The 26,436-nt window shown below is 46.4% G+C and overlaps 1 protein-coding gene across 2 annotated transcripts in view; it reads right to left on the bottom strand.

The window, feature by feature from the left end:
• EXD3 (exonuclease 3'-5' domain containing 3) overlaps nucleotides 1-26,436 on the bottom strand; it is a 2,383,304-nt gene that overhangs the window by 1,661,388 nt on the left and 695,480 nt on the right. For both annotated transcript variants that reach the window (XM_078642091.1, XM_078642090.1), the window contains exon 6: nucleotides 12,204-12,371. In XM_078642091.1, coding sequence (XP_078498217.1) covers nucleotides 12,204-12,371 — 168 coding nt within the window. The remainder of the gene's footprint in view (nucleotides 1-12,203; nucleotides 12,372-26,436) is intronic.

The raw sequence follows: 26,436 nt of genomic DNA on the forward strand, positions 1-26,436 counted from the left end.
AGCCCTCACCCAACTGACATTCACAAAGCACTAGCATTCCAACCATCCAACATTCCACAACACAGACATTCTAGCTGAGCAGCAGGAAGCCTCAAGATACAACATATCTCCCTTCGTTATGGGAACAATTGCATTGTGAAATATAACAGATGAATCAATTAAGATAATGACTACATGTAAAGTACACATAGTCACAAACTTAAAACAATGCACATATAATGAATATGCAATATATGCAATACCATTCTACTCACCTTGCATGACACACTATACCACAACTCACCAACTTACAAAGAAGATACATCCTGAATCGCTATACCACGATTCACCCAACTAACAAAAAGAATACAACCCGAGACGCTATATAACATCTCATCTCGCACACCACAGTCTGAGCAGAACGTCACATAGGTCCCTGAAATAAAGCACTATCCTTCATCATACACCATCAAACCCGAATGCCACAAATCATACCAGTTGGCCAGACCAGAACAACAAGCAGCACCCACAGGAACAAACCATAACACCAAATATAACAGGAATCAACGTGTACGCTACAGACAAATGAACAAGCCCTTACATAACTCATTCATACACCAGAACAAGCACTTACATAACTCACTCATACACCAAAACGAGCACTTACATAACTCATTCATACACCAGAACGAGCACTTGCATAACTCATTCATACACCAGAATGAGTACTTACATACCTCATCCATACACCATTTACCAACGTGCACAACTCAAACACAGAACGAGCACTCACATAACTCATTCATGCGGCATTTACCAACGTGCACACCTCAGACACATAACAAGCACTCGCATAACTCATTCATGCGCCAGGAAACACATGCACACCTCAGACAGGTGCTTACACGATCTAATGAGTGAGCAAACCACTCCTACACAACCCCTGTTGTGGGACAGCTCTTGGTGAATTAAACACCTACAACCAAACTACACAACCAATGGGTGACCATACACAACATAGTCACCTCATACACGAGCTAGTGAGTGGCCTAACACCAACTCACACCCAACACTAGTTGTGGGACAGCTCTTCTTGAATTAAACAACTTCCCAAACCAAACCAGACCATACAGCAGTCACCTCATACATAACACCATCCAAAGAGTGACCTAACATCACAACACCACACATACACAACACTTTATGGATCCTAGACCCTGTTGTAGTAAAGTTCTGCGACAAGTGTCCAAAGGAAATGACCCCACGTGGGCTCCTCGATCTTCTTCCATCGCCGGGACATTTGTCCAGTTACAGCTTCCTCTTGCCACACAGAACTTCCATGAGTGGAACTTTTCCCAGCATCAACAGTGCTCTCATATGTTTGCTTTTGTCTATTGACAACACCAAAAACTCAGTCCAATTAGGTCTTCTTCCAGCCTCTAAACGATCTAATTACAGGAACTCAGAACCGACTGCCAATAATACCTGGCAGTAATCCATACTTTCTTTTGTTTCACTGCACTTCACTGAATAACTACACATTTCATGCAAGCACAATCCGGTCTGACTTCCATGAGTGTAGGTTAGAACAAAGACAGTACCTAGTACGCTGATTATTGCAGAAACATTCACGGCAAACCTCACATTGACCACAGCCATCACCATAACGCGGCTTTTCCGATGTATACCTCTCAACCTATTTCCCAAGATGGAGGCACGCACATCGACGTAGGCTAGGCTGGTTCACGGCATAAACATTCACCAAATACCGCGCCACGCCTGCATCAGACTACATGGAGTGCTGTTCCGTCACAGAGGCCACTAGTGAGGTAAACCTTAATCAATTTATTCAGTCTCGTCTCATGCCGATTTTGAATGAATACTTCAGCCGTTATCTCCCTCCACATAAATTAACGGTCCAAAACCAAAAAAAACAAAGGACATATTTCCTTTTTTCCTCTTTTGGTTTCCAATAGGAATACATCAAACCAGAGAATATCAAAAGACGTATTTTCTTTTCTTTTTTTTTTTTTTGGTTTCCCATTCCTTTTATCCTGCCAAGCACCACACAGCGGTCGGTAATAATGTACCTGCCTCTCCGAGGCTCGTTTTCCGCCTCCGAACACACCCAAACTACGCAGCTGCTGTTAATCATGTATTTCACACTCCTCGGCTCGATTTTACAACGGCAGCGCACAGCGGCAGGTAAACATCCTTCACACACCGAGGCTCGATTTACTGCCCCCGAAACTCAAACAAACCACACCGCAGCTGGCAGTGGTGTACTTCACTCTCCTTTACTCGATTTTACATCAGCACAACACAGCGGCTGTTGATCATCCTACACTCTACACCGAGGCTTGATTTATTGCCCCCGAACACAAATAAACTACACGCTGATGGATCTGGCATACCTGGGTTTCAGGGCGACCGATGTCCGGGTCACTGATGGGGTTTGATTGCCAGACAGCGTTCCACACACACTTTAAATCACTGTTACAAATTCTTTTACCTCAAGATTTCCTTTGTTTCGATTTTCTGTACTTTTCATGTTTCCTTTCCCTTCAAGCTTGAACTTCTCTTCTTGTTTTCTTAACAGTACTCCTTAGCTTTTCATTTCTTTTAATTTGCACGCATGGATTCTTCATCAAAACATCGCCAAATGAAGTAATCAGAATGAAGATGGATTCTTCGGGATAGATTATTCAAGTTACTTTATTAAGTTAAGATGTTAAGTTAAGCAGATAAAATGATAACCCCATCAGGAGCAGCTGTCCTGCTGCTCAGCCCTCACCCAACTGACATTCACAAAGCACTAGCATTCCAACCATCCAACATTCCACAACACAGACATTCTAGCTGAGCAGCAGGAAGACTCAAGATACAAAAAATATCCTTAAAGAGAGCACCAACAACAGTACACATTATAAAGACGAGAAAAACAAAAATCAATTGGACAACAATGGTTAAATGCCAATCTTCCAAATTGCGTTATGCAGCATCTTATTACATATAAGTGAATAGAAAAAAACAAAATCAGCAAAACATTAAACAGAGCTTTAAAACGTAAGAAGTTTGTGGTACTACCAATTAGCAATGTTGGGCTTATAAATACAGTCTAATATTCAGCGAATAACTACGGGTTTTAATAAAAGTGAGATCAGATAAAAATAGCAGCGACAGTTCAATAGCAGCAGGTTATGGTAAAATGCAGTCAAAATAAAAAAAAATAAAAGCAGTTTTGGCAGCTTAGAAATAGAGTGCAATTTAATTTAAACTATTGCTGACAAGGGAGAAGCATGCGTAAAGTTGCGGTATGCAAAGCGTATATAGGTTGTAAGGCCTATATTTAAAGCTGTGTTTTCAGGGCTTAGGGCTGCAATAATTGCCTGTCTGCAGGTCCGGATACCCAACATGTTCCACTCCGTTTTCAATTTGTGTCTGTGCTGTGACATGAGGGCAGGGCAAAGACAGACCACGTGCTCCAAGGTTTCAGCCGTCTTGCCGCACCCTCTGCACCATAAAACCTCTGACGTGTGACGCCAGCAAAGCAAATCTTTTAGGAATTGCCAGTCACCCAGTCTGATAGCCATAAAGCTAAGTTTTAGGTAGAGGGAGTAGGTGCAGGACAGGTAGGTGGCAGGAGATAGCCGCCCGTAAGAATTCATAATTGCCTATGCGTGATGCGTTTGGCAAAATGGGCTTTATCAATGATTAGGGAGCTCATTCTGACACATTTCTTAATGGTGGTTTTGAATGCTGTTGTACTGGGGTTGAGAGCCCATAGGTCGCCCGCAGACTTTTCTCGGATGGAATCCTAAAAAAGGCGACCATACGAGCCCCCTGGATTTTTCTCAGTGATATCTAACCAAACTAGTGACTCTAGTGAGCCTATGTCTGCTTGTCTAAGTTTGTGGCAAAAGTTTAAGTACGTGCCAATGTTAGAGGCTTCATAATTTAATAAGCCCAGTTCTAGTTTGATCTGGGCAGCAGAAGCATTTTTGGGCAAATGGAGGACTTTTTTATAAATTTTGGTTACGTGTTGGTTTAGATTGATGTTTCGATTACCCCTGAAAATCTCAATACCGTATGACAGGGTCGGACCAATTTTTGCTCTCATAACTTCTAGTAAAGGTGATAAACTTGGGCCAGCCAAATTTTTTGAGAGCTTGGAGAGGGTCACCTGCAGGGTCACAGCTTTGGCTGATATCTCCTTAAGTTGCCCCTAGAGTCAAAATTGACCCCTAAGTATTTGTATGTGCTTCCTATTGCAAGGCTCATGTTGTTGTACAACCAGCCACCCCCGACGTTGCGTTTTCTTCCAAAGGTAACCACTTTTTTTTTTTTAGGTTAACCTCTAATTGATTCGCGGTGGTGTAGTTGTGTAGTTTGTCCAGGAGCCTTTGCAATCGTACACGTGTAAGACTAAAAAGAACTAAGTCGTCAGCGTAGAGAAGGTTGCTTATAGGCACGCCTCCAATCTTAGGTGGGTGACTGTTGGTTTCTTCTAGGGCTGCCAGTGGGGCCAGAACACATCCCTGTTTGACACCTCTGGTTGTCATGATTTTCCGAGAGAGATGTGTGCCGGACCCCAACTTCACTTGAACCCATGCGCCTGAGTGTAACTGGATAATTGCCTCCAGAGGTTTTACTGGGATCCCCCATTTCTTTAACTTTTCCCATAGGACTGCCCTGGGAACCCGGTCGAAGGCAGCTTTAAAATCAACAAAACAACAAAAAACAGCCCTGGATGTAGAACAAACTTTGTCAACAATTATGGACAATGTCAATAGATTAGTCAGAGTCCCAGATTTGGCAGTGAAGCCAGTTTGATTAATTGGAATCAGATTGTTCTGATCTGCCCATTCTCTCAGCTCCTTCAAGAGAATGCCTGCGTAGTGCTTAGCCTCGATATCTAAGAGAGCAATTAATTTATACTGGCTTGGTGATGTGTGGGAACCTGATTTATAGATTGGGTGGATTATTGCACCGCGCCAACAGTCCGGGATGATTGAAGTTCTTAGGGCAAAGTTAAAAAGGTTAGTTAGGTGACCCGACCAAAGTGCTATGTTTGATTTTAATAGGTTCTGTGGTAGGCCATTTGGTCCCGGGGCTCAGTCCGATCTTGCTTTTGACAATACTTTAGTAACCATTTCTTGAGTGGTCTGCAGATCGTCAGTACAGGGGTCTGAACAACCAGTAGGCCAGCTCCAGTTCTTGCTCGGGCTTATTTCCGTCAAGTAGGAGACGCATGTTTCTGTAGGCACTGTTCCCTCTGGGGACCTAAAGTGGTCTGTCAGAAAGGCGGACCAGCTGGCTTCTTGAATGTTAGCTGACCCAGAGCTGAATTGGCTAGAGTTATAACGGTTGATTAAAGCCCAGAATTTTCTTACGTTGCGGTTTTTGCTCTTCCAAATTAGTTTGCACCAGAATTAACTTTGGTGGGATTGTTTATCTTTTTGTATGGCCTGCCTGAATAATTTTTTAGCAGTTTTATACGCGTTCAGGAGCTTGTTGTTTCCTGGGAATTTCGTAAGAGACCTCTTTTCACTTGGAATTGAGAACTGGCGACTAGAAGAATCCTTGAGGGAATACGGTTTAGTTGGGAAGTGGGTTATCAATTGTAAGCAGAGCGTCAACCATGCAGCAACTGGAGAGAGCGCCGGGTCAGTGCCGTCTGATTTAAGAGCCAGACTTGCCTTCCAGACATTAAGGCTTATATCTTCACTCCATCGCCTGCAGCTACTACCCTGTGATTGTCGGAGCCCTCAACCCCAGCCGCCGCTCCACAAGTGAGGGAGCATTCTCCTACACTTCCGGCAAGTTTTCATGCACTTACCCACACCAAACACTCAACGCACCAACAGCACCCAACTCTCTCACATTCACAGTCCTGCAACCACACACACAACACTCAACACTCGTATCCATGCCCCTCAACACTGCTCGCTCACTGAACACACCACTGAGATGTGGAACCTGCAGCACAATGACACCTCTAAACTGCGTTTCCTCACGGAAATCCTGCAGAACCCTGAATCAGCACCTGAGATTACAGCCACCCCCCCTGTGGCTACAAGATTGCCAGTCACCCGACGTTCAAGTTCAGTGTTGAGCTCACCGTAAACGGCACTCATCTACAGACGACCAGGACTGTGCACCAACTTCACTGACATTATCACAGACTTTGTTGCACAACTCGCCCTCAATGCTAGCAATTATATCCTACTTGGCAATGTGAACTTCCACCTAGAAGACCATGCTGACTCCAACTCAAGAGCACTCATCGAAGAACTTGGAAGCCTGGGCCTCACCCAACGAGTAAAGGGATCTACCCACGCCGCTGGGCACCTCACAAACCTTATTTTCACCAAATCAGCAGCATCCGAGTCAATAAGTTCACGCCAGTTCCCTGGAAGACCATGCCCTCATCAAGTTCAGCATCCCAGTCACGGTCCAAGGCAGACACCACCAGACCAACATGCCGAAGCTGGAACAGCATTACTAACAAGGACTTGAAAATCGCTCTAAACAACAACTGACCCTTACACAGCAACACCCTCCCCAAACCCATCAAGAATTTCAACAATTAAATCACTCCCGCGGCGACTTCCTACCCCCCTCAAACAGAGCAACACAACAAGATCCTCACCCCAGGTCACTTGGTACATGGAGGGACTCAGACGGATGAAGCATAGCTGCAAACAACTGAAGCGCAAATGGAGAATGTGCCAGGACAATGTGGACAGGAGCACGTTCAAATCCACCCTAAGAGGCTGCCACCAAATGTGCCGCTCTGAGGGACCGCATCAATGCCAGCACCAACAGAAGCAAAGAAATCTTCGCAATTGCGAAAGATTTCAACTTGCCAATGGTCGCCTCCAACTCCATCGCCCCCCCTCCGAGAACCTCTGCAACAATATCTCTCAATTCTTCTGCAACAAAATCCCTGCCATTAACAGTAACTTAAGCCCGCAAGTGGACCGAACAGACCTCATCAAACACCCCTTGACCTTATCCAAAGAACCAGTGCTAACCACATGGTCCATCATCACCCCAGAAGACACTGTGCCGACATGAAGCCCATCCACTCAGGTGCCCTATCGGGCCACTACCCTTACCATGTCCACTTCAGAGGACTGCAACCCATTAGCTTAGCACTATGCTCACACCCATTCTGAATGCCTCCATCTCTTCTGCGACGTACACAGATGCTTGAAAGCATGAAATTATCCTCCCAAGGCTGAAAAAACCATCTGCAACACTTCAACGCCTTTCAACTACAGACTGATCTCCCTGCTACCATTCCCGGCCAAGGTCTTAGAGCAAATAATTAACAGGACACCTCACCGAAAACCTCAACGACCACCAACACCTGATACCACTCAATCTGCTTTCTGACGCAACCACAGCTTAGAACATGCCCTCATGACTGCCACGGATGACATCTGCATGATTCTGGAAAGATGAGACATGGTGGCCCTCATCCTTCAGGACCTCCCCACAGCAGTTGACAAATTCTCCCACCCAATCCTCATCCAACGACTACACAACATAGGAATCCAAGGACACACACTCTGATGGATATGCTTCTTCCTGTCTTGAAGGACTCAGTCAGTCAGCCTGGCACCGTACATCTTGACACCCACAACCTCATCTGCAAAGTTCCGCAAGGATGCTCCCTGAGCCCGACCCTCTTCAACGCATACATGATCCCTCTAGCCAACATCATCCTCTTGCACGACATCAATGTCCTTTCCTATGCCAAACAAGAGGAGCTCTGTGTGATGCTCCCCAAGCTCTAGGGCTGGTCCTGTCACTTGAAAAGACTGTTCAACAGTATTTATTTATTATTTATTTACTTATACCATTTATAAAGCACGCTGTTATCGGGCAGTGTCCTGGCGCTGAAATGATATGATTTCTCCCATAAGATGGTCATTGATTTTAAAGGTCAAAAAGCCAAGTCTTAATGTTTTTCCTGAACGTAATCAGGTTAGTACTTTGTTTCGAGACCAGGGGCAATTTATTCCAGATGGAAGTGGCTCCGGATATAAAACTGTATAAAACAGTATACTTTCTACTGATGAACGACAACTCTCCAGAAACAGAAGCTTATGTCTAAAGATACTCTGCAATGGCTGCACCAACCATGGTGAAAACAAAAGACTGTTTAATGGAAGTAAGTGTTACTATGTACTTCATTTACAAGAATGCATCTGAGTGAACTTGGTTGCTGGGTCATCAAGGTAGTGTGCTCCCACGTTTTTGTGTCCTCTCCTATGCCGATGACACACAACTCATTCTCTCCCTCACAGACAAAGACTTGCAGTACCCGGATCAAGTTAAATGTTTGAATGACTGATATTGCCCACTGGATAAAGATCAAATGTCTAAAGCTTTAACACCAACAAGACCGAAATCATGATCTTCGGAAAGAGCACTTCACCGTAGGACTCCACTTAGTGGCCAACAGAGCTAGGACTGATACCCACCCATGGCAAGAACCTTAGGATTATCATCAACAGCAAACTCTACGTGACCACCCAAGTCAAGGCCATCACTCAATCAATCAGAGATTTGTAAATTGCACTACTCACCCGTGAGGGTCTCAAGATGCTGGGGGAGGGGAGAATTCGGGCAGCTCTGGCTAATCCGAAGAGCCAGGTCTTGAGGCTCTTCCTGAATGCTTGCATTGTGGGGGTTTGTCTGATGCTGAGGGGGACTTTGTTCCAGGACTTGGCTTGAAGGAGAAGGATCTTCCTCCTGTTCTGGCTCTGTGAATGCGTGGGATTTCAGCCAGGGCAAAATCAGCGGAGGTTCCTCATGGGGGCATTGAGGTATTGGGGGCCAGAGTTTTGGAGAGCTTTGTAGGCTTGTGTGAGCAGCTTGAAAGTCACTGTCTTTTCGACTGGGAACCAGTGGAGGTCTCGTAGGTGCTGGATGATGTGGTCTTGTTGTGGGATGCTGAGGAGGAGTCTGGCTGCGGCATTCTGGATTGTCTGGAGTTTGTGGAGCAGAGATACCACCTCATGCTTTCATTTCCTGAAGATGCTGAGAAAGAGTTTCAAATGACTCCCAATCAACATCCAGAAAACTATCACATATACCCAGGCCACAAGCAAATTGGACTACGGAAACACCCTCTATGCCGGGATCAACAAAAAAACTCACCAGAAAGCTGCAGATCATTCAAGCAGCTACAATCACTGTCAACCTGCCAAGCTGCACTCAGTTCACACCATACCTGAAGGAACTTGTAGGAAAGTGCCCCTTTTTGCATGTTTGCCCCCCACTTTTTGCCTGACATCTGATGCAACCGGACTTGATATGCCCTGGGTCCCTGTCAATCAGGTTCACAGGGCCTGTGTCCTTTCCCAAGACTGTACCTTTGTGCCCACATTTGGCACAACTCTGACCACAAGGAAGCCCCTTGTAAAAGGCACCAAGGACACTGTGACCAGGGAAGGCCTCAAAGGGCTGCAGCACCTATTGTACCCTTAGAAGGCCTGTACCTTAACACCCACACACTGCCATTGCAAGCTGCTTGTTTTGGTGCAGAGAAAAGGGAAGAGTCGATATGGCACAGATCCCTGTTTGCCATGCCTGCAACCCACTGCCTGAGGCCTAGGTAAGTCACTCCTCTAGCAGGGTGCACTAGCCCTCAGGTGAGGGCACAGTGGCATGCGCACTGTGCCCCTACAGTATCTAAGTCAATTCTTAGACATTGTAAGTGTAGTAAAGCCATAAAGAGTATATGGTCTCATGGAGGAGATGCCCCTGGAAGCAAACTCCACAGCTCCATGATGGCTTTACTAAAACCTGGGAAGTTTGGTAGCAAACATATCAGCACATTAAACCCACACTGATGCCAGTTTGGGATTTACAGTAAAATGCACTCAAATTGCATCTTAGAGATGCCCCCTGAATGGCTGACTGCCATTTTCCAAACCAGCCAGGGTTCTGGACCCCTGGGTAGATAGCCTCCGCTCTCTGGGTCCAGAAATAAAAGCCCATCCTGGGCAGAGGTGTAATGCCTCTTACGCCAGGATGGGCTGGATCCACAAAGAGGAAGCTTCAAAGGCCTGCAGCCTTTGGAAGCTGTCCAAAGCAACTGGCTCCCACCAGTACTGTCCCCCACTTTGGGTGGGAGAATCAGTGGGAAAACCAAGCTAGGAAGAGAGATGTGTCCACCTTTGCCAACCCCACCCCTCAGATGGGGGAGGCAAGGTGAAGCAGACATCTCAATCCCCTTCATCTTGAGGATGGGTTAGGGGAGCTCAGCCAATTAGGGAGAGGCTCATGCCCCATCCCATTAGAGCGTGGCATAATAGGTGTTGTACCCACCCCAAGGAAGGGACCCATTGGTCCCGACCTGCACAACCCTTTAACGCCCCAAAATGTAGTATTTTGTGGCAACCCTGTGCCTTGCCTTCTCGGATTTGACAAAGACAGAAGAAGGACCGAAGAGCCATGCTGACCGAGGAAGAGGACGACGCCTACTGCTTTGGCCCCAGCCCTACCGGCCTGCCCCGACCCGACCTGTCTACAGCAAAGAAACCGGTGTGTCTAGCAGCCAGCATCCCCCAGAGACCGGAGGACCTGCCCTGCAGTCACCTTACAGACTGTCTCCCGCGAGCACAAGTTTTGCTCAACAAAGACTAAGTCCAGAATCCGGAATTAGGGGACTCAGTGATTCTGCACCACTATGAACCCAATGCACACAGCCTGAGAGCCCAACACAACGAGGAGGTCTCCCCAGCAATCCTGACCTGGGATCTGGGATCTGGTGATCCCCAACCTCCCTCAAGCTTCAAAACGGCGCAGCAGCTTCAGCCTGAAGGGTCACCCGACCGTGACCAGAGCTGGTAAGAACACCCAACACCAGAAGACACCCTTGCACCTGCCACTCCACGGCCTTAGGTGGCCCAACCAAAGTGTCCAGGCAGCCCCCCCAGGATCCCAAGTTACCTCTTCAGCCAGTGGGCGCCTTCAGTTTAGCAATTTTGTCAAACCGAAAGTCTCCATCGAAAAGCACAAGGTCCCGACGTCTTCTTGGTACCTTGCATCCAGCCAACCGAGTGCCGCTGGTGGTGCAGCTCCTGTGCTGGTCGTTGGCCCATGGGGTGTAGGAACCCATGTTATGAGATTTGGGGTCTATAGTGTTGAACTGATGTTTGTATGGAGAAAAGAGAAATAAACTGCAAAGTCTAAAAAGTCTTTCGTGCCAAGTACTGTAAGATCCTTAGGTGGGGTATCTAGGCATTCCACCCCCAGTACTCAATGTAATTTGAAAGTAATCCAAAAGCACCTTTAAAGTAATTTCTGTGTAATTCAAACTGCTTTTTAAAGTGATTCCAACCTGTAATAATTGTTAATCCACCCTCAATTGCATTTCTGTGTGAAGGTTTACCATTGAAAGTATATGTTACCTAACTGTACCAAGTCCTGTTTGGTTCTAGAAATAAAATACAAGCATACCTTTTTTATACTTACCCAATTGGTCTGGATTCGGTCTCTGAGTGTGAGCATCAGCCTTGATTGAGTGAATACAATAAATTCCTAACACACCCTCTGGATAAGCCTAACTGCTTGCCACTCTACCACAAAGAGAGCTGTTAGTATTTACCTAATTTAGCACACTATACCTTACTTTGGTATAGTATATACAGAGCCAGCTTCCAACAGAACTCTGCTGGCTCTCCATTCAAAAACAAACTCAATTCAAACTCCTCACCCACACTTTTATGGCTCTTTACAACACTGGCTCAGCCTACTTCAACAATGGCTTCTGCTTTCAACAACCTTCCAGACACCTCTACTCATCCGAACTCTGACTTGAACAAATCCCACACAAACTGAAAACCAAATCCGGTGGTCGAGCCTTCGCCTACTTCGCTCTAAAGCATTGTTCAACCTGCTGCTACACATCAGATTCTTCTCCTCACTTCTAAAATTCCTCAAGAAACATAAGATCTGGGTTTTTTAAGAATTCCCACTAGGCCCTAGGTGTGCTAGACTAACACATGCTCAACGCCAGGATACCCTCCAGGGTGATAGAGGGCACTACAAATCTGCATAACAACACTTGCTTTGACACTCTGCCCCATACCATGAGTGCATTACCAAGGAAGGACCGTCCCTCATCAGATGAGGCTACTGAACACAGATCGTGATTCATCCTAGCCCCCGAGGGTACTGCCACTCTGTCAACAAGCACTCACCTCTTTGTACTTGCCACTGAGGTAAATGTTACTGACATGACCCAACAAAAAGTCACGATCCGCATTCTTAAGTTGGTAAATCTCGATGAGAGGATCAACAGCGTTTGTTCGTCCCGTCGATATCAGCCCAAACACACGGGCCTGCAACTTCTTCAGCCATAGCCCAGTCTAGGATTAAAAAGACAAGGCCAGTGTTAAAGACGTGTGAAAAACAACCCCAAAATGCATTATAGCTCTGTGATACAGTAAAACACCACAGAAACTGAGGGGCAGTCTAGAAAGCTTTATTTAATTATAATGCATTACATAGTACAAAGAAAGTTGGGCAGTGTACGGGCAGCAGACAAATTGTTGTACAGGTGTGCGGAGGGTGACAGAGGTTGGCATAACTGTAACTACCCCAGACTACAGATGTCTTTCTCTTCCACCTATACCAAAAACACAGAGATATTTAGACATAGCATGGAGTCAGCTATCGGAGTTGAAGTACAAAATTCACAGTAGTGGGTTACTCATATTTACTTCTGCATCTCAGACAAAATCTGCAGAAGAGACTGACAGGATATACATTAAGCTGAAGACTTTCCAAATATTCATATTGGGAGAGTTCTTCTACCATCAGAAGAAGGGTTTTGAAAAAAATTCAAAAAAGGATCTCCTTGCCAAGTAAACATTATGCAAGGAATGACGAGCGGGAAGGGCAACCTTGTCTCTATGAAAAACGGTATAGATAGAAATGGCAGCTCACTAATCTCCCTGGCTGCAAAAACTACAATCGGTAAAATTGTTCTAAATGCTACCAGTTCAATGTCACTAGATGCCATGGGTTCAAATGGCTTCTGGACCAGGACTGGGTTAACATTCAAATCCCATAGTAAACAAAGTACAGAGAACGAGGAAAGGAGAAGACAGATTCATAGAAACAATAACACTCTAGATTCATGTCCATCGCCACCCAGCAGGACATACAATCAGGGGTGCAGCAGGTGCAATAGCACCGGCACCCAGAGGGGCGAGAGGCATGCTGCACCCAAAGTACAGCTGTTCTTTTGTTGCCAAATGAAATGCTAGCCTTGCATTAGGACCAGTAGCATCTTTTCTATGCCACTGTGTGCAATACTCCACAGTATCTGGCAAATTTAGCCAAGTAGGAAGTAAAAGAAAGAACATGAGCACGTGTCCTAGAAACCTCTCTTGCAAGTTGTCAACAGGAAATTTCGCAGAAGATAAAGATACCTTTACCCAAATATCTCATGAATACCCTGCCACCAAGTGATGAGACTAGAAAATGTGCTTTTTTATTTCAGAGGTGTCACAAAGGCGTAAGTGTCTGAGAAACCCAGACCTTGAACCTGGTTTTGAGGACTGCCTGGTCAGTTCCCATTTCCAGATTGCCCGGAGATAACTGTTTGAGCTGGCTGCTCTTTGTACCAGGAAGCGTGCAATGTGGGAAGCAGGAAGGAACATTCTTTGAGACACAACCCAGTAACAAAAGTGTAATGTCAGCAAGCAGAATTATGGTTAACAGGTTCTCCATGTAAACCAAATGTAGTGTTGTCAGTGTTTTACGTTGGCTGTAAACAGGGAGGAACGCTACTACAGCTAGGAAACCCTCCTTCAATTCCAAGATCAGTTTTATCCACCAGCACTGTGACTGGTAATTCTCTGCACAAAGTCCCAGCTATTTTCAGATGAGTCGGTCGGAACCAGGAGTCTTCGTTGGCTGCCTATCTCTCAGGAAACGTAGATTGAAGGTATTTAAGTTTTCTGACCACTCTACCCACCATTTAGAGCAAGAGACGGCCTTTAATGTACAAGGTCTGACTGAATCAGACAACTAAATCGTAAACTTAAGTCTTGGATTCCACTTCTGATGCCCACAAGTAAACTCTGGGCAAAATATTTGGTCCTGTATTCTATTATTCAGGCCCCATTCAACACCAGCTAGTACTGGTAGATGTCTGCGCTCCGTATTTTTACCATTCCAGACACTGACATCCACCCCATTTTTAATTGCACTCCCAAATGCATCTGCTGTGGATCTTGAGCCCAAGCTGCAGCCCTGCTCCAGATGCTCCAGTAGTTTCCCAAAACCCAATCAGTGTGGTAGATGATATTTCTCAGCTATTGCTTTGCAAGAAGCAAATATTTATTCTTCACAGAAAGAGAGTATGAGAGGTTATTTGGTGTAGCTTCGGCAAATCCTCCCATATATCGCAAACTATTCTCATCACAAGATTCAATAGCTCAGGTACCAATTGGTTCGTCTGTTGATCATCAGTCCTACAGGGTCGCAAAAGATATTAAGAGGGGACACTTCAGCCACCAATTGGTGGCACACTTAATCATTGGTGTATACTCTCACCTATGTTAGTCATTGTCACCCAGATAGGTTCAAGCAAATCTGCGAGCTATTATATATTCCGTTTTCTGGACAGTTGTAGGGGTCCAGTTAGTATAAAAATGACTCTTGGTATATCCTAAAATTCTTTATTCAATGGCAACCATATCATGGTCGAAAACGTGCAGATAGGATGTCCAATGGAAATCCAATGACTCCGACATCCTTTTATTGACATCATAGCAGACTTTCAGAAAGATTAGATTGAGAACCTACATTTTGAACAAAGAGGACAAAAACAAGGAAGAATATAGGATTATGCAAGTCCACCACTTTTACACCTAAGGCATCAGTCATGCTACCAGAAGTTCTAGCCTTTGAATACGCTGTCAGAAATGAGATTTAAAGCTAGAACAATAACAATCGCGAAATTTATCACAATCTATCTCATCCAGAAAACAAGCCTTGTAAGATCTAGCAGACCTGGAGACCGTCGTCATCAAACCAGCAGACAAAGAAGGGGCAACCATAATTTTGCCCACTACAATGAACAGAGACATGCCTCAAATTATTGAATGATCAAGGGACTGTAAAAATTTACAAAGAGACCCCACCTCTAAATTCTGATGATGTTGCATACATGGTGGGGACAGCCAAAGTGAACGGTTGGATAACCCCCATGAGGCTGATTATTTGTGTGAGAAATAATACACATTACAATTTTTTTTTAGCTCCCAAAGGTCCATACAGGCAAGACACCCCGCCGGGATGATAAATTGTATCAGGAATCGGGTCGGCATTCGAACCACTACCAAAATATAAGATTTTTTTCTAAACACGCTGACGAGGAAGGTACCTACCTACTTACAGGACACAAAAGATATGCTGAATCTCATGAGCATACCCTGCCACACTTATGGCGGCCAAAAGCGGTACAAAAGGGGGTGGTAATGGAGGAAGCATCTGAACCAATCAAACACTCACACCCAGTCAAAAGATCTGGATTTAATCCATCACCGTTCTTTAGCCCACTCTGCCACCCCAGTTCAGACATGGCTATATGCAAATCAGTCTGACCCTTTTGTACCGCTTTTGGACGCCATAAGTGTGGCAGGGCATGCTTAGACGTGAGTCCCTTGCTCACTTTGCCACTGGATTCAAGCAAGCCGGGCTGAAGACGGCTGGAATGCCAGAAACGGGTCCTCGGAAGCTTGTTTCCAGTCCAGGGAAGACATGGCTTGGCAATTCGGGCTGACTGTTCCCATGAGGCACAGGGTCAGACTGATTGGCATATAGCCATGTCTGAACTGGGGTGGCAGAGTGGGGTAAAGAACGGTGATGGATGAAACCCAGATCTTTTGACTGGGTGTGAGTGTTTGATTGATTCAGATGCTCCGTCCATCACCAACCCCTTTTGTACCGCTTTTGGCCGCCATAAGTGTGGCAGGGCATGCGCAGACGTGAGTCCCTTGCTCACTTTGCCACTGGATTCAAGCAAGCCGGGCTGAAGACAGCTGCAATGCCAGAAACCGGTCCTCGGAAGCTTGTTTCCGGTCCAGGGAAGACATGGCTTGGCAGTTCGGGCTGGACTGTTCCCATGAGGCACAGGGTCAGACTGATTTGCATATAGCCATGTCTGAACTGGGGTGGCAGAGTGGGCTAAAGAACGGTGATGTATTAAACCCAGATCTTTTGACTGGGTGTGAGTGTTTGATTGATTCAGATGCTCCGTCCATCACCACCCCCTTTTGTACCGCTTTTGGCCGCCATAAGTGTGGCAGGGCATGCTCAGACGTGAGTCCCTTGCTCACTTTGCCACTGGATTCAAGCAAGCCGGGCTGAAGACGACTGGAATGCCAGAAACCGGTCCTCAGAAGCTTGTTTCCGGTCCAGGGAAGACATGGCTTGGCAGTTTGGGCTGGACTGTTCCCATGAGGCACAGGGTCAGACTGATTTGCATATAGCCATGTCTGAACTGGGGTGGCAGAGTGGGCTAAAGAACGGTGATGGATTAAACCCAGATCTTTTGACTGGGTGTAAGTGTTTGATTGATTCAGATGCTCCGTCCATCACCACCCCCTTTTGTACCGCAAATCTCATGGAAATAAAAACATTCAATCCAAAAGACAATATATTGGTCACAATGTATGTAGAATTACTATAGACTAGTATCCCTCGGGGGAATCATTAAGAGTCCTCGAAGCACTAGTTGATAATAAACCAAGGAATTCCATCCCTCCCCAAAGGCTTTATTCTGCACTGTGTGCACATAGCACTTGCAAGGACATTTTGAGTTTGAACAATAGTTTTTCCTCCAGACCCATGGCCCTTCCATGGGTAGCACATTTGCATTGAACATAGGGTGTCTGTATGTACACAACTTTGAGTCCAAAAATATATATTTTTATTTTATTTTTATTTGCTTTTCATTACAACACAGCCACATAAGCAGAGCAGACAGATAAACATTACGACTGTGAGCACATCTGAGACAGCATCTTTAAGGTGATCAGAAGGGTTTCAGTAGGGGCGCCAGCAGGAGGAAAGAGAGAAGTGGGGAGGGGGGCAGGAAAGCCCCAAAGTCCAAGCCCATTCTCAGGCTCAGAAGTTGAGTGGCGAATCCAAGTCCAGTATCTCAGCCTGACTCACCTAAGGATCATCTGAACCTAGTCATAGTGCGACCTCCATTGCCTCCAAACTTTCATAAATTTCGGAGGACATCCTCTGGCAGCATACACCTCTTTTTCTGCCTCCATGCACATGCCCATTTCTGCTACCCATTGGCCTGCAGTGGGTTGGGTTCTTAGCTCCCATACTTCAGCAGTATCTCACTTAGAGACCACTAGGAGCAGGGAACCAAACAATATTTTCCCGCGGAGTACGTCGATGTCCCCCGGGATCCTTTGGGGGATAAAATGTGGGTTTAAGGGGATTCTCTCCGCCAATATGTTCTATAGCTTCCCCAGGATGCAGTCACAGTATGTACGGATGTTCGGGCATTTCCAGATCATATGGACAAAGGATCCCACAGGGGCCCACATAGTAAATAGTACACACTGGGAATTTTACCCATTTTACGTAGTTAGTCCCTCGCTAGGTACACCCTGTGGAGAATTTTCAGTTGTATCAGTCGGAAGTAGGCCCTGATTGCCACCTCATGAGGCTGCGTCAGGGCCATCTCCCAGTCTATGTCCTCCATGTTGTGATCCCAGCGGCTCCTAAGGGTACACAAATTGTCAGGCTTATTGTTGATGATCACTCTGTAGGTTGCCAAGACTGGTCCCTGCCCCATCAAGGCATGCCTGAGTTGGGCATATTTGCAGTACTGTGTGGCTGGAAGGTCATATTCCTCTTGTAGATGCTAAAAGGGTTTCACAGCCCCTTCGCCAATCACATCCCCAAGGGTGGAGATCCAAGTGGTCAAAGCCATGCAGCTTTCCGATCTTCTGGCGCATACCACCTAACCACAAAGGGGTAGCCTTGGTCACCCTTTCTTCCATCCGACATGGCCTTAGTCCTGTCCTAGGCCAAAAGTACCACTTGGGACAGGCCCCGAATCTCAGATCTGCCCTTGCCGATATATATACAACGCGCACCTCGATTTCCTTGGACACTTTCCACACTACCCACTTTTCAGGACCAATACCCCAGTGCAATTTTAGATTATTTTGGAAACTTTCTTTTGCGCCAAGCTCTCTTTGACATAGCCAGACCTACAAGCAAAAAGGAATATAACTGCATCACCTTCTTCACCAGGCCAGGCTTCGCTTATGCCACTGTGGAGCATTGATGGAGGTTGAGACAATTATTACCCTCATATTCCCCATAACTCTGCTGTTTTCGCTTACCCATTTGTGGAGGTTAGAGGGGTGGCCCGGCCTGTCCTCCTTCGACCTCCGACGGCCACAGACGGCCCGCCCTTTGCCCGGGCTTAGCCCGGCGCACGCCCCCGCGAGGCGGGAAAGGGTTGTTGGCTAAATCACCCCCGGTGTCATGGGGGAGGGGCCGCTTGTCCGCTGCTCGCCCCGCAGGCTCCTGGGGCATGAAGTCCTGTGGTTGCTCTCTGGCCCCCAACAGCGCTGGTAACTATGCGTCTCCAGCGAAGCGGGAGGCGGGAGATGATTTTCAAAGCCCCCGGTGTCAAGGGGGGAGGGGCCGCTTGTCCGCTGCTCGCCCCGCAGCCTCCTGGGGCGTGAAGTCCTGTGGTTGCTCTCTGGCCCCCAACAGCGCCGGTAACAATGCGTCTCTGGAGATCAACACCTGAAGCTCTCTGCTTACGCAGATGACATTTTACTCTATTTCTAATCCAGAAATTTCTATTCCCCTATTATTACAAGAATGTTCAGAATTTTCGGCAGTATCCAGCTATAAAATGAATTCGGATAAAACAGATTCTTTCAATACCTAAATTTTGTTCTAAACATCACTTTGACCCAACTGGATTCCATGGGAATAGTTCCAAAATTAAATATCTAGGGATATGGTTTACCAACTCTATCTCGGAGTCGATTAAATAAATATGAAGGAAGTTCTCCCTTGGCAGGCTGCATTAACTGCGTAATGGCAACTAGGCAGTGCTGAAGGCCTGCCTGGACTATGTTGAAGTACCCGATGTATTGCTGTGACATCTAAATGCCAATAAAACCGATTTGACAAAAAATGAAGGAAGTTCTCGAACGGATCTCCAAACTTCTTTCGTCCTGGAACCCTCTTTTTCTTTCTTGGTGGGGATGTCTAGACTCTTAAGATGAGGATTAATCCTATTATGCTATAAATTCTGGGGGTTCTGGCACTGGGTGTGGTCCAGGCGCGGACTGGCGCAGACAGGCTTGCCTTAGGCGCGCCCATGCATCTGTCTGCATTATGTAGGGGAGGGAGGCTCAGCTGGGAGGCAGGATAACGGGCGTAGGAAGAGGGGCGGGGTGGGGCAGCAGTGGCAGGAACGGGGGGAAATCGCTGGAGGTAGCGAGCACAAAAAGAGCAGAAACAAAACAGAAATAGCATGGACTAGGCTGAACTGAAAGCGGGCACAAAAGACAACTAAGTAACAGCAGCAGTGATTTCACAGAAGCACACGATAACAAAACCTTGGAGGCAGCAGCCTTGAACACCCAGGGCCGGTGCTCCGCAGGCAGCGACGGAGAGCAGGAGTTGCGGGGAGAGTGCAGACCTCTGACAGGAGTCAAGGTCTTACGAGCGCTCCTCCGCAATGGTCTGCATTATGATACTAATTAGCCTCCCCGCTATTTGTTTCAGGGACTGGCCCCGACAGTCCTAGAAGTTAATTGGACCTGACAATAATATATAATAAATGCACTACTGAAAATAGTTCTCAGATGGGGCACAGCACAAAGGGGAACTCGTACAGATCCTGAGCTATTTGCGGGGAGCCAAGGACTGCTCTCGGGTGATGCAGGCTGTTGAGGGCAGGAGCTACACTCCTGGAGTTCTGTGCACAGAGCTTGTGCGGGCTGGTGAGGGCAGGCGCTGCACTCCTGGATTCTTGTGTAGAGAGCCGAGAGCAGCTCCCTAAGCTCCTAGGTGTTGCAGGCTGTTGAGGACAGGCGCTGCAATCCTGATGTTGTGTGCATGGAGCTGGTGTGGGCTGTTGAAGGCAGGAGCTGCTCTCCTGGAGTTGTGTGCACAGAGTTGGTGTGCGCTGTTGAATGCAGGTGCTGCTCTCCTCTAGTTGTATGTACAGAGCTGGGTCAGTCTGTTGAGGACAACTGCTGTACTATGCTTCATGTCTTGTCTTTCCATACTCACATTTTTTATACAGCCGAGCAGTGTGAAGACGACTACTGCAGCTGCTTGCCAACCTGCTAGCAGGCTCTGTGTTCCTCTGGATTTTCTTTAACCCCTTCCACGCTCATGACGAGCTGGGCTCGTCATGCAGTAGCCTGCTCACACGCTCATGACGAGCCCAGCTCGTCATGAATAATGGGTTTTTGAAAATCCCAGCGCATGATTGTAAATCTGCGAGCATCGATGCGGTTAATAAGATGGAACCTTTAAATTCTCTGATCCTTCAGAATTGAAGGTTTAAATGCCTCTGCGTCAGCATCAAGAATTGCATTCCCTTTCCTGGCTCTTCCCCAATCTGGACACTCACTGTATATGTATTACTGCTGCTTGCCCTGTATCTGAGGAAACATCTTCCACTCTACAGTTTAAGTCTGGTCGGTGGTAGTGTAAGGGGATGTATAAAACAACAAACAAGAGACCAAACTTGTACCAATCACTGGTTGCATGTCTGCATATCCAGTGCTTTACCAGTCGCACAACCGATGCCTTCCCAAATGCCTTGGCTTCAGAATTACAAACAAATGTGCTTCATTTTTGTTTTCTTAACTGATAAAGATGTACATTATGTAATGGACAATTTGTTGTGCGTTTAAAAAAATGACATCCTCCTCCCTTTCATTTGACACTCACTGTACCCAAAATAGATTGACTGCAAAGTGAGAGGAGTTTGCAAAATACCAATTCCAATGTAAAAAAAAAAATACAGAAATTTTAATTAGACACAGCCTGACATTTGGTCTCTGCCTTTGAAGCGCAGCAAATGAAACAAGATAAATACAGATTTTTTTAAGGCATCTTTATTTATTGCTTGAACTTTCGGCCCACCAATGCATAACCACCCACCGTTTAGGAAACACATCTAAAAAATTCAGCTCGGGGGGCTCAACCTAAAAAAGTTTGAAGACTTCTGGCCTACATGCAGGGTGCTGCTGCTCCTCTCGCGTGTTACTATCTGATGAAGGACTGGAGCGCTGTGAGTGCCCACGGACTAGAGCACCTGCTTAGAAGCTGCAAGCTTCCTCGCTGCTGGAGCAGTTAAGACTGGTCACCCTAGTCAGCTTCCTTTCATGACGTCTATTTCTATCTCCTTACCACACGGAGAGACCATTACGATACACTAACTCTACATAAGTACAAAGGATTTTTTTATTTAATTTTGCTGGAGGGGGAAGGGGCAGAGATAACAGAATCCTGGAGAAGTGCCGAAGTTATCCAGTTTTCAAAAAAGGGAATAAAGATAACTCATCCAATAACAGACTGATAAGCTTGAATGATAATTGTTTTGGCATTTACTAGTTAAAATAGAAACCTGGGAGGTGTGGGCGGCCAATATGGCGGCGAGGTAGGGCCCTGACTTCCGAGCTCGTGCCCGTCGTCTGCCCAGCACTGCATTCTAACATGCTCTGCCCAAGCACATGGACCCCTCGCTCAGCGTATTTCAACCCGGAGACTTTGGGATCCAAACATTGCTGCGCTACGCACTGCCCGAGGCCGGACACTCGTCGGGGTCTGCCAGTGTCTGTACCTCCTCGGAGCTGTGGGCCGTGCGGGGCGGGAGACCCGCACTGTAGCGGACCTACAGAGGCAAGCTTCCGGAACACTCGGCCTACGCCTCTCTAGCACCTTCTGACATAGCAGTAGCTCACGGCAGAGAGGGGACCCCGAGGACGTGACCCACTGAGGAGAGGTCGTGCACATCCCCGGCCTCGAGTCACAAGCACGCCTGGCAGCCAGGCATGGCCTCGGGTTAAATTGACAGAGTGACCTCCTCGTTCATCAGCCCAGCGCGGCCGCGTGACTGGTGCAGCAAAGTACCGAGCCCTGAATGGTTATACAGAGCCTCCCCTACCTTCCAGTTGTCGCCTAAACTCCCCAGGGCGCTCCCAGAGGGATCGGACGACAGAGAGCCCCCAGAGGCGTCCCAGATGACCCAGCAGTAATGGGACTCGGCAGTGGCTGGTGCATTGGTCCCTCGGGCCCGGCCGCCCGAGTTCCCATTTAGGCAAGACCAGCATAACCAGGGTGTTATGATATAAAGGCAAAGTACACCATTGAATATCTTTAAGTAGATTTATTCTTCGGAGAAAGAACCTAAACAGCTTCTTGCCAGATACAGCTGGATCGACTGCCAATGATGCCACAGAGGTGACATCACATCAAAAGCTCTAGAGCATCATAGAGATGTACCATTCTAGAAAGCAAAACATGTGTACAGCATAACATGGAAATATAACACATCTCCCCCCTTTACAGTAAAACTAAACCAAAAGAAAATAGAAAGAATAATAACCAAAATAAAACTATAAACAAATAAAACATACAAAGTCAAGAAACAATCACTCAGATACACAGGCAACCTTCTTTCACTAGAACCCCTCAAAACCCGTGAAACATCAGACCCATCTCCATCCCTTGCATCCGTACCCTGTTCATCAGATCCAACTACCTCTTCAAAGGAGGAAGAATCAACATCCTGTTCAGTAGAAAACTCTACATCCTTCATCAACATCCATGGTGAACATTTCTCCCAATCATCCCTTTCCTCTAAAATCTCCACCTGTTTGCAATCTCCCCTTTGATACAACGCCACCCGCCTTAAATTCCAAACTTGACCATTAGTTAATCTGACCCAATTGCCACCCACAGCTTTAACTTTGAAAGGTCCTCTAAACTTGTTCACAAAATTGCTATGTCCACCAGGTTTCACTTTTACCCAATCTCCAATATTAATAAAGCGTTTGTCCTCCACACTCAACTTGTAACACTGTGACTCTCCCCTTAATGTTTTTTTCCGCATCCATGAGGGAAGTAACTTAGTACCAGCCTTCCTTCCCCTCATCATTCCAAATGGACTTTTGCCCAAATCATTGAAGACTGTTGTTCGATACGCCCAAAGCATTTCACTCACAGACTCAAGCACAGGCAGACCAGCACCATAAGCTAACTGCATGGTACCTTTAACCATACGGTTAATGCGCTCAACAAGACCGTTTCCTTGCAGGTTGTATAACGAACAACAAGAATGCTTTATACCAACAGAATCTAAAAGACACTTAATTTCTGTTGATGTTAGTTGCGTACCATTGTCAGTCAGTAGAACAACCGGAAATCCTTCCCTCTTAAAAATATCAGACAAAACAGCAATTGTAGCCTTGGTTGTAATACTGCTCATAAAAGCAACCTCCACCCATTTTAATTTAGCATCCACCAAAACAACAGCATATCTCTCACTCTCTTTTAGAAATGAAAATGGGCCAATGAAATCTAGACAAACCTTTTCCCAAACGTTGTCCGCCAAAGAGACATGCTGTGGCTCATTAGATGATCCAATACCAACCCTCAACCTTTTTTCAGACACCTTGCACGCCACACACTATTCTACCCAATCCTTCACCTGCTGATCCATAGACGGCCACCAATAAAACTCTCTCAACCTCATTATCGTCATGGTTTGCCCCATATGACCCTCATGTGCCAAGCTAATCAGTCTAGCCCGCAATCCCTGCGGCGGTACAAACTTGTCTTGACGCATAATCACATCATCATCAGTAACAGATAATTGATCCACAATTTTCACAAAAGGTCGCACACCAAGTGGAACACAACTTTCTCTTCTGATATTACCGTTCATCAGCCTACGAGCACCAATCAATGTTGCATCCTCCTCCATTTCCTTAATCCAAGTCTTCCTTTGAATAGCACCAGCCAAACCTTCCAACGCATCATCAACACTTGCAACAACTTCTTCCGTGGAAAAATCAGATACCACTGCTTCCTTATCCGGAAACCTGACAAGCAGTCTGCAACCCTGTTGCGTCAGCCTGGAACATACTCTACTTTACAGTCAAATTCTTGTAATTTCACAGCCAGTCTTGCCAATCTTCCTGAATAATTATTAATACCCCCAGGACCCAAAACTTTCAATAATGGTTTGTGATCCTTACGCAACCGAAAATGACTGCCCCACAAGAATACTCTAAAATGACTTGAAGCCCAAGCCGCTGCCAAAGCCTCCCTTTCTATAACGGAGTAGTTACGTTCAGACTCAGACAAGGAACGTGAAGCAAACGCCACTGTCCTTTCCACTCCCACACGCACTTGTGCCAAAACAGCCCCAATGCCCACAGCACTGGCATCCACAGTAAGAATATTTTCAAGTCCATTCTGAAAAGGAGTCAACACACCTGCATGAACTATTTCCTCTTTGATTAAATCAAAATAGATTGTTGCATTTTTCCCCAAGCAAACATTTCACTCCTTCTCAAAAGCTCCTTCAAGGATTCTGTCTTATGTGCAAAATTCAGCACAAACTTTGAATAATATTCCACTAAACCCATGAAGGATCTCAAAGAGTCTCTATCATGTGGCACCCTTGCATTCACAATGGCACTAACCAAATTTTCCTTAGGTCTTATCCCTTCCTCAGTAACCAAATGTCCCAAATACTCTACTTCTTGCGTCTTGAATTTGCACTTTTCCCTCTTTAAAGTCAGGCCAGCCTTCGCAATTCTATCTAACACTTTTGCAAGTGCCTGATTATGTTCACAATCATCTTTGCCAAAGACAATTATATCGTCTTGAAACACGACAGCCTTATCAACACCTGATAAAATCGAATTCATCAGATGCTGAAAAACACTCGCTGCGGAACACAACCCAAACGGGAGTCTACAAAACCGAAAAGTACCCTCCCCCGTGATAAATGAAGTCAGGGATTTGGATTCAGCACAGAGTTCAACCTGGTGGTATGCACTCCGCATATCCAGTTTACTGAAAACTTTCGCACCATCAAGCATCAAGATTAATTCATTAATGTTTGGCAAAGGAAACTTGTCAGATATTACGTTCTCATTCAAACTTCTCAAATCCACACAGAATCTGAGTGAGCCATCCGGTTTGCTTGTGATAACGACTGGAGACAACCATTCAACAGCCTCCACTGGCTCAATCACTTTGTCATCCAAACGCTGTTGAATGATTTCTTTTACCTTTGCCCTAGCTGCAATGGGAACCCTTCTAGCTGTATGCTTGATTGAAATCGATTTTTTTTTAAGTTTGATAACATGTTAATAATTTTTAAATCTTCTAGGCTCAAATACCCCAATAAATGTGTCCAACAAATCATTCAGGTCATCAACGTTACATGCATTCACAGTCCCTTGCTCACTTTGCCCCTGGATTCAAGCAAGCCGGGCTGAAGACGGCTGGAATGCCAGAAACAGGTCCTCAGAAGCTTGTTTCCGGTCCAGGGAAGACATGGCTTGGCAGTTCGGGCTGGACTGTTCCCATGAGGCACAGGGTCAGACTGATTAGCATATAGCCATGTCAGAACTGGGGTGGCAGAGTGGGCTAAAGAACAGTGATGGATTAAACCCAGATCTTTCGACTGGGTGCAAGTGTTTGGTTGATTCAGATGCTCCGTCCATCACCACCCCCTTTTGTACCACATGACAGGTACATGACACCCTCGTCGCCAAATTTGTTATGATATAAAGGCAAAGTACACCATTGAATATCTTTAAGTAGATGTATTCTTCGGAGAAAGAACAAACAGCTTCTTGCCAGACACAGCTGGATCAACTGCCAATGATGCCACAGAGGTGACATCACATCAGAATCTCTAGAGAATCATAGAGATGTACCATTCTAGACAGTAAAACATGTGTACAGCATAACATGGAAATATAACACAGGGGTGAGCAAGCGCGGCCACTGCTAGCTGGGGGCCGCAGAGAGAGGGACGCTGAGGTTCACGGAAGTGGCCCAGCTAGGCCTGGGTGCGGCTTGTGGGCCGGCCGTGCTCCCCATCTTGCTCCCCCATCTCAACAGTCCCTGGGCTCTGTTCCTCTCGCGCTGCCCCATCGTGGTTTCCAGCAGGTAACGGGCAGCGATACCATCATCGGCCGCACCACAGCTCTGCAAGATAGCAGGTACGGGGCATATCATGCATCAGGCGAGGGACCTTGGCAGCTTCCTGCAATGGTCTGCTCCAGGCCCAGGGGGCCTCATTAGTAACTGATACGGGCCTGCCCTGGGTACGGGCCCTCTCAGCTCCTCTGGGCGGTCCCGCCGCGTTATTCAACACGT

This window comes from Lissotriton helveticus, chromosome 5_1 (assembly GCF_964261635.1).
Source record: "Lissotriton helveticus chromosome 5_1, aLisHel1.1, whole genome shotgun sequence".
Taxonomy (NCBI): Eukaryota; Metazoa; Chordata; class Amphibia; order Caudata; family Salamandridae; genus Lissotriton; species Lissotriton helveticus.